We start from the raw sequence: 9057 nt of genomic DNA, 5'->3' as shown, positions 1-9057 counted from the left end.
GATGTCCCACATTTGAAGAGGGTCCCACTTTTGGGGGGGTCCTCCCATATTTGGCCCCCCGTAAGGGAGGGGTCCCACATTTGAAGAGGGGAATATCCGGCGTTTGGGGGCTTGTCCCAAATTTGGGGGGGATGTCCCACACTGGGGGGGGTCTCACTTCTGGGAAGGTGCCACATTTGGGGTCCCGTATTTGGGTGCCGCCACTTGTGGGGGTCCCGGGTGCGTCCCAACCTTTGCCACCCGTGTCACGCGTGCCACCCTGCGTGACAGGGTGTGCCACCCGTGCCATGTGTGCCACCCTGTGTCACGGCATGTGCCCTCCTGCTGCCACGCGTGTCCCCCGGCCCCCGCGGCACCGGCAGGGACAGGGACACGCCAGGGGCCAGCCGGGGACAGGACCATGGACAGGGTGGGACAACTCAGGGACAGGGGACAGGACCATGGACAGGGCCAGGGCCGGGCCAGCCCAGGGACAGGGACAGGGACAGGCCAGGCTCCGATGCTCCAAGACTTTATTCACCCCTGGACACAGCGAGTCCGGGGCTCCCCCAGGCCGGGAGGCCACAGGCCCGTGGGGTCCCCGCGACGCTGTGGGGTCCCCCGGGACGTGGGGGAGGTCCCTGCAGTGCTGGGGGTCCCCCCATCCCCACTCGGGGGGACAGGGGGACACGGCCCTGTAAGCTCCTCAGTGCCAGGGAGGGTTTGGGGGTCCTCGCGGGGTTTGGGGGTCCCCACACCATTGGGGGGGCTTTGGGTCCCTCCTCTCTGGAGAGGCCGGGGAGGTCCCCACGGCCTCGTGGTGCCCCGGGACCTCTGGGGGGTCCCTGGACCCCCATTTCTGAGGGCTCTGGGGATACCCCTCCCCTGTGGTACCCCCGGGGGATTTGGGGGCTCCCCGCACCCCCAGTTCCGGTAGGGATTCCGAGGTCCCCGCGGCCGGGGGGGTTTGGGGGTGCCCCACTGCGGAGTGCCCATCAGCAGCGCCGGTGTCGGGGGGCCGGGGGGGTCCCCGCAGGCTCCGGGCGGGGGGCGCCGGCCCGGGGGGACCCCTCCTCAGGGCAGCCACCTCTCGGCACTGGGGGGACAAGGGATGGGGTCAAAGAGGGGGAAGGGAACCCTCAAACCCTTTCTGGGGGGTTTGGGACCCCCAAATCCCAGATCCTGGCTGGGAGACTGGGGGTGCCCCCGCCCCCAGCCCCCTCGCCCATCAGGGAGGGGACAAAGGGAGGTAAAGGGGACCCCCCAGAGCCCCCCAATCCCGGGGTGCAGCAGGTACTTACAGGGCAGAACCGTAAAGCTGCAGGGGAGGGGAAGGTGAGGGGGGTTAGGGGGGCACAGGAACCCCCCACACCCCAACGCCCATCCCCAACACTGGGGTAACTGGGGGTGCCCCAGAGCCAGTACTGGGGCAACTGGGGGCCCTAAAGGTGGGATCTGAAGTGGGGCCTTCCTTAGCCCCCCAAAACCTCCCCCGCCTCCCAAGATCCCTCCATCTCCTGTACCCCTCACAGCCCCTAAAGCCCCCCAAAACCTCCCCCACCTGCCAAGACCCCTCCATCTCCTCTAACCCTCACAGCCCTCAAAGCCCCCAAAGCCCCCTCCAAACCCCCTCAGAGCCCCCCCCACCAAACCCTCTCCAACCACGCTCTACCACCCAAAATGTCCCCCCGAATCCCCCAGCTCTCCCAAACCCCCCCTATCCCCCCAAAGCCCCCCGGACCCCAAACTCCCCCTAGCCCCCCAAAGCCCCCCAGCTCTCCCAACCCCCCCCTAGCCCCCCAAAGCCCCCGGCCCCGTCCCCACTCACGAGTGCAGCCCGTGCACGCCCCCCTCGACCTGCGCCGCCACCGTCCTGCGCTCGAACTTCAGCTCTCCCGCGAACATCATGGACCTGGGGGGCACGGGGGGTCGGGTCGGTGGGGCGGCGGGACCCCTCCCAGCCCTCCCGGAGCCCCTCCCGCACTGACCGGAGCGCCGAGAGGCTGCGGGCGCCCAGGTCCTGGCAGCCGTGCTGCAGCCCGGCCAGCAGGTACGGCACGAACTTGTGGATGGAGCCCTTGTCCTGCACCGAGCCCGACACGCCCTGCGCCACCTTCACCGCGTCCCCCTCGCTGCGGGGGCACACAGGGGCTGGGCGGCGGCCGGGGGCGGCCCCGCCTCGCCCCCCCGGCCCCCGGCGTACCTGAAGTAGCGTTTCTGGCTGCCCGGGCCCTGCTCCATGGCGTCCAGCGAGCCCATGCCCCGGTACTGCTTCAGCCGCACGCCCTCCGAGAAGAAGAACTCGCCCGGCGCCTCCGTGGTGGCCGCCAGCAGCGACCCCATCATCACTGGGGGGCACACCCCGGCGGGGTGGGGGGCGTGAGACCCCCCCGGCACGGGCTGGGGGCTGCGGGGCCATCTCCAGGCTGGGCTGGAGCGGGGGATCCCCAGCGTGGGCCGGTGGCCACGACACCCCCCCCGGCCGCCCCCCGTGCCCCCCGGCCGCCCCCCGTGCCCCCCGGCCGCCCCCCGTGCCCCCGGCCTCACCCGTGGAGGCTCCCAGTGCCAGCGCCTTCACGGCGTGCCCGGGGCTGCGGATGCCACCATCGGCGATGACGGGGACACCGAAGCGCCGCGCGTACTCGGCCACACGGTACACGGCCGTGGCCTGGGCACGGCCACACGCCAGCACTGCCACGGGGACAGGGACACTGTGAGGGACACGGGCATGGCCTGGGCATGGCCTGGGCACGGCCACACGCCAGCACTGCCACGGGGACAGGGACACATCAGGGACACGGGCACGGCCACGGGCATGGTCTGGGCACGGCCACACGCCAGCACTGCCACGGGGACAGGGACACATCAGGGACACGGGCATGGCCACACTGCCGTGGGGACAGGGACACGGGCATGGCCACACTGCCATGGGGACAGGGACACTGTGAGGGACACTGTGAGGGACACGGGCACGGCCACACTGCCATGGGGACAGGGACACTGTGAGGGACACGGGCACGGCCACACTGCCATGGGGACAGGGACACTGTGAGGGACACGGGCATGGCCTGGGCACGGCCACACTGCCATGGGGACAGGGACACATCAGGGACATGGCCATGGCCTGAGCCTGGTCACACACCAGCACTGCCACTGCGCAGGGACACTGTCACAGGCACATGGGATCAGGGACAGGGACACTGTGACGGGGGCAGGGGGACAGCGGGTACAGGCCCACCCCGAAGGGCACAGTGGGCACACTGCAGGGTGTTTGGGGGCTGCCAGGGTGGGCTCGGGGGTCCCAGGTGTCACCCACCTTCCTGGGTGATGCAGATGGAGCCGCTGCCCATCCCCACCCGCAGCGCGTCCACCCCGGCGTCGATCAGGTTCTTGGCCTGGGCCGCCGTCACCACTGCGGGGACACCCCAAATGGCACCCCGACACTGCCCAGGGCACCCCAAATGGCACCCCAACACTGCCCAGGGCACCCCGGAAACGGTACCCCAAAGCAGCACCCCAACACTGCCCAGGGCACCCCAAAATGGCACCCCGACACCGCCCAGGGCACCCCGGAAACGGTACCCCAAAGCAGCACCCCGACCCTGCCCAGGGCACCCCAAAATGGCACCCCAACCCTGCCCAGGGCACCCCAAAACGGCACCTCAACACCGCCCGGGGCACCCCAGAAATGGGGCTCCAAAACAGCACCCCAACACTGCCCAGGGCACCCTGAATCCCACCTCAGCGCTGCAGGGGCGCACCCCAAACACGTACCCCAAAACAGAGCCCAAAAGTGGCACCCCAAATCCAGCCCCATCCTCCCCAAATCCTGCCCCACTGTGATGGGAGGCACCTCAAAAATAGCCCCCCAACATGGCACCCAAATCCCGCCTCACCACTCCAGGGGGCACCCCGAATCCCACCCCCATTTCCCCCTCTCTTTTGGGGTCACCCCCCTCCTCAGTGCCCCCCGGGCCGTTTTGGGGTCTCACCGTTGCCCCCCACCACCTGCAGCTCGGGGTACTTGGCCTTGATGTAGCGGATCATGCTGAGCTGGTACCGGGAGTTCCCCTGCGACGAGTCCTGGGCCGCATTGGGGTGCGGGGGGCAGGTTTTGGGGTGCGGGGGGGCAGGTTTTGGGGTGCCACGGGGTGGGGCAGAGGGTTGGGGTTCAATGAGCAGGGGGTCCCCCCAGGCCCCTCCTTTTCTGGAGCACCTCCCACCCAGCACAGGCAGCTCCATCCCTATCCCCAGACCCCACTCCCCTCCCTTTTGGGGTCCCGCGGCTTATGGGGTGCCCCCACCCTCCTATTTTTAGGAGCACCCACCCACCTGCACCAGCGGCTCCATCCCCATCTCCTTCCCCTCCCTCCTATCCCTGCCCGCTTTTTGGGGTCTCCCATTTCTGGGGATCCCCGTTTCTGGGGTCCCCCATTTTCGGGGTCCCCCACAGCAGCACCCTGAGGTCGTGCCCCCCCATTCCTCCACCCTCACCCCCCCCGTTTTTAGGATGCTCCCCCTCCCCCACTTCCTTGTCGCCCCTTTTTCATCCCCCCCATTTCGGGGTCTCACATTTTTTGGGGTGCCCTCACCCCCCCATTTTCGGGGACCCCTCCCCACCCACCGGCCCCACGAGCTGCCCGCCCTGCCCGGCCGCACGCCCTTCCTCCGTTCCTCCCCTCAGAGCCCCGGGCTTTGGGGTCCCCCCGGTCTGGGGGTGCCCGCACCAGCACCACGAGGTCGGCGCCCGCCTGCACGAGCAGGTCCAGCCGGTATTTGTCGTCCTCGCGGGTGCCGATGGCCGCCCCGACCCGCAGCTGCTTCCGCCCGTCCTTGGAGGCCGCCGGGTGCTCCCGGTTCTTCTTCAGGTCCGTGCGCGCCATCAGCGCCACCAGCTCGTCACGGCTGTTGACGATCGGCAGCTTCCCTGCGGGGACAGCGGGGGACAGTCACCGGCCGGGGACACCGCGGGAGGGACACTGAGAGCCGGGCCATGGTGGCCACCAGCTCCTCACCGCTGGTCACCGCCAGCGGCTTCCCTGGGGACAGGGGGGACAGGGGGGTCGCCCGGGGGTGGAGGGCACTGGGGGGCTGCAGGGACACGGGGAATGGAGGTGACACCAGGGACATGGGGACACAGAGCTGACCCCAGGGACACAGGGACATGGAGACAGAGAGCTGACCCCAGGGACACGGGGACATGGAGGTGACACCAGGGACACGGGGACACAGGGCTGACCCCAGGGACACGGGGAATGGAGGCGACACCAGGGACATGGGGACACAGGGCTGACCCCAGGGACACGGGGACATGGAGGTGACACCAGGGACATGGGGACACAGAGCTGACCCCAGAGACAAGGAAGGGACCTGAAGGATGGGGCAGTGATGGCCACCAGCTCACCAGCGCTGGTCACCGTCAGCAGCCCTGGGGACACATCAGGGGACAATGTGAAGGGAGGGGAACGGGGACAGAGGACATCCCCGAGGTGGCCCCGAGTGGAGGTGACCCCTGGGGGGGGACACCTGGGAGGTGCTGTGGGGTGACAGGGGACTCGGGGGGTGTGACAGGTGACTCGGGGTGTGACAGGGGACTCGGGGGGTGTGACAGGTGACTCGGGGGGTGTGACAGGTGACTCGGGGGGTGTGACAGGTGCCCCCTGCACCTTTCTTGCTGCGCTGCAGGATCTCGTTGGCCTCTTTGAGGGTGACACCGGCTGGGGCCACCACCAGGTCCCTGCGCTTGGTCATCACCTGGGGACACAGGGACCCGCGTGTCACTGGCATCAGCACAGGTGCTGGCACTAGCACTGTCTGGCACTGCCACCGTCACTGTCACTGTCACCAGTGCTGGCACTGATCCTGGCACCGGCACTGTCACCAGCACTGGCACTGTCACCGCCACTGCCACCAGCACTGTCACCATCACTGTCTGTCACTGTCACATGCACTGGCACTGTCACAGGCACCAGCACAGGCACGGGTACTGTCACTGTCACCTGCACTGTGTGTCACTGTCACCTTCACTGTCACCTGCACTGGAGGGCCCAGGGCCACCGCGGGCAGCCCCCAACTCACCCTCACACCCATCCCCGCCCCACATCCCACCCCATGGATCCCACCCCCCCGTCCCGCTGTCCCCCAGCCCCGCACCCACCTCGGCCAGGGGGGTGGCCCTGTCCCCCTCGCGCAGGAAGTCGATGTCGCGGGAGGTGACGATGCCCTCGAGCCGCCCCCCCAGGCGCCCCGAGTGGGTGACGGGGACCCCCGAGAAGCCGAGCTGGGCCTTGGCGTCCCACACGTCCCCCACGGTGTGCGCCGGGCTCATCACCAGCGGCTCCGTGATGAAACCCTGCTCGAACCGCTGGGGACACGGGACTGTGTCACCGGGGGGTGTGGGGACACGGGACTGTGTCACTGGGGGCGTGGGGACACGGGACTGTGCCAGCGGGGGGCACGGGGACAAGGGACAGTGTCACTGGGGGCGTGGGGACACGGAACTGTGTCACTGGGGGCGTGGGGACACACGACTGTGTCACCGGGGGGCACGGGGACACGGGACTGTGTCACTGGGGGCGTGGGGACACGGGACAATGTCACTGGATAGGCTCAGGGATATGGGACAGCATCACCCGGGGCCACGGGGGGCTCAGGGACATGAAGGGACACAAGGCCAGGGCACATGGCAGGGACTCCCCCCACGGGTGCTGATGGCCACCAGCCCAGCAGGTGCCAGCCTGTCCCAGGGGACACCAGGCGCCACCACGGGGTCCCTGCTCACCTTGACCTTGCGCACCTCGCTGGCCTGGAACTCGGGGGTGCAGTTGTGGTGGATGATGCCGATGCCGCCGTTCAGCTGGGGGGCACGGGGGGCACGGGGGGTGTGGGTTCCTGGGCACCCCCTGCAGCCGGGCCCCCCATCTGCCCTCGCACCCCTTGGGGACTGTGCCCCCCTTCCAGCTCCCTGGGTCCCCCCCAGTCTGGCAGAGCTCCCCCAGCCCAGACCCCCCAGGTGCCTCCACAACCCCTGGGTGTCCCCCCAAAGGCCCCCTCAGTGCCCCCAAGATGCCTCCACCCATGTGGGTGCACCCCCACCCGTGGGCACAGCTGTGTCCCCCTCGGTGACCGTGTCCCCCCTGTCCCTGCAGTGTCCCCCCCTGCTCACAGCCATGGCGATGGCCATGTCCCCCTCGGTGACCGTGTCCCCCTGTCCCCCCTGCTCACAGCCATGGCGATGGCCATGTCCCCCTCAGTGACTGTGTCCCCCCATCCCCCCAGTGTCCCCCTGCTCACAGCCATGGCGATGGCCATGTCCCCCTCGGTGACCGTGTCCCCCCATCCCCCCAGTGTCCCCCTGCTCACAGCCATGGCGATGGCCATGTCCCCCTCGGTGTCCCCCCTGTCCCCCCAGTGTCCCCCCCTGCTCACAGCCATGGCGATGGCCATGTCCCCCTCGGTGTCCCCCCTGTCCCCGCAGTGTCCCCCCCCTGCTCACAGCCATGGCGATGGCCATGTCCCCCTCGGTGTCCCCCCTGTCCCCACAGTGTCCCCCCCTGCTCACAGCCATGGCGATGGCCATGTCCCCCTCGGTGACCGTGTCCATGGGGGATGACACCAGCGGTGTCTTCAGGGTGATGGTTCGGGTCAGCGCCGATGTCAGGTCCTGAAGGAGGGGAGCACCCCTAAAATCCTGACCCCTCCCTGAGAATGGGGGGTCCTGGCTACACCTGACCCCCCTGCCCTCCCAGCATCCCCAAAAGCATGGGGACCCTGCCCCCCTGCCCACCCCTCAAGGGCTGGGGTTCCATGAGCCCCCACACCCCAAATCCTGCAGGGACCCCATGGGCATCCCCCAACCCCAGAACCACGGGGGGGCCCAGGAGGGGATGGGGGCACAGGGGTGACACTGAGGGGGTCCTGATCCAGGGGGAGCCACCCCGGTGGGGGGAGCACGGGGGGGTCCCGGGGGGTCACTCACCACCTCGTCGGCCGTGAAGTCGATGTATCCAGGGAGGATGAGGAAGTCACTGTGGGGGGACACAGGGCTGGGACCCCCCCGTGACCCCAAACTGACCCAGACCCACCAGGGGACACCCGAGGTTGGGAGAGGCACCGAGGGAGGGGGGATGTGTGAGCTGGGGGTCAGGGGGTTCCTGGGGGGGTCTGGAGGGGTTTCTGGGGTTCCTGAGGGTTGGGAGTGGGGGTGCAGGGGGGCTCGGGGAGTCCCTGGTGGGGTTCCTGGGGTATCTTTGTGGGGATTTCCTGGGGCTGCCATGGGGGGGAGTTGAGGCTCCCTTGGGGGGCTCTGGGGGTGCCGCGGTGTGCTGGGGGAGTCTGGAGGCACCTGTGAGGGTCAGGCGGTGCCGAGGGGGGTCAGGGGGTTTTGGGGTCGGGGGTCACCCGCACTTGTAGGTGAGGCCATCGGCACAGGCGAAGAGCTGCTGGGCCGTGAGCCCATCCTCGGGCACGTAGCCGGCACCGCTGATCAGCTGCTGCGCCATGCTGCGGGGAGGCTGGCACCGGCACCGGCACCGGCACCGGCACCGGCAACCGGCACGCGGACCCGCACACCGGGACCCGCACACCGGGACCCGCACGCCGGGACCCGCCCCACCCACGGCCACGCTGGGGAGACGCTGGCACCGGGATCCCCCCGGCACAGCCCCAGGGTCTCCCCGGGACCCCCTTCCACACCAGGAGCCTCCCGGGACCCGGACAGAACTCCCCCCCTCCCCAGGACTGGGACTCCCCCGGGACCCCTCCTCACACCGGGACACGGACGCCCCACCATGACGGGGACCCCCACCCGCACCACGACCGTCCCCACCCAGGGCCGGGACCTCCGAACCACACCGGGATCCCCACCCGGACCCCCCACGGGACTGGGACCCCCACCCGCACGGGGGCTGAGGGGGGTCCCGGGGGTTCATGGGGGAGTTCCGAGGGGGTCACGGCCGGGGCGCTCTGTGGAGGGGATCCCGGGCCCGCGGGGGTCCCGCGCCTCGCGCTCCCGCAGCGGCCCCGGCGCAGGGCGGGGCCATGGGCGGGGCCGTGGGTGTGGTCGGGGGCGGGGCCGGG

At 69.7% G+C, this 9057-nt stretch overlaps 1 protein-coding gene across 5 annotated transcripts; it reads right to left on the bottom strand.

Annotated features, from left to right (window-relative positions):
- Positions 1-753: 753 nt before the first annotated feature.
- Positions 754-8480, bottom strand: IMPDH1 (inosine monophosphate dehydrogenase 1; the record flags this gene model as incomplete). 5 transcript variants are annotated; one of them, XM_084205824.1, is made up of 15 exons in its annotated part: positions 754-1075; positions 1281-1297; positions 1808-1891; positions 1968-2111; positions 2183-2327; positions 2527-2670; positions 3296-3391; positions 3972-4062; positions 4707-4906; positions 5646-5733; positions 6137-6343; positions 6761-6835; positions 7541-7642; positions 7958-8006; positions 8386-8480. In XM_084205824.1, 15 exons carry the CDS (start codon positions 8478-8480, stop codon positions 975-977), a joined length of 1638 nt encoding a protein of 545 aa, XP_084061950.1. The 5 variants fall into 5 exon arrangements, with proteins under 5 accessions (XP_084061950.1, XP_084061951.1, XP_084061952.1 ...); XM_084205825.1 differs by lacking the exons at positions 754-1075; positions 1281-1297 and having other exon boundaries at positions 1804-1891; positions 2527-2712; XM_084205826.1 differs by lacking the exons at positions 754-1075; positions 1281-1297 and having other exon boundaries at positions 1804-1891.
- Positions 8481-9057: the final 577 nt, after the last annotated feature.

This window comes from Fringilla coelebs, assembly GCF_963513975.1.
Source record: "Fringilla coelebs genome assembly, chromosome: 5".
NCBI lineage: Eukaryota > Metazoa > Chordata > Aves > Passeriformes > Fringillidae > Fringilla > Fringilla coelebs.
This window is presented reverse-complemented; position numbering and strand designations above follow the sequence as displayed.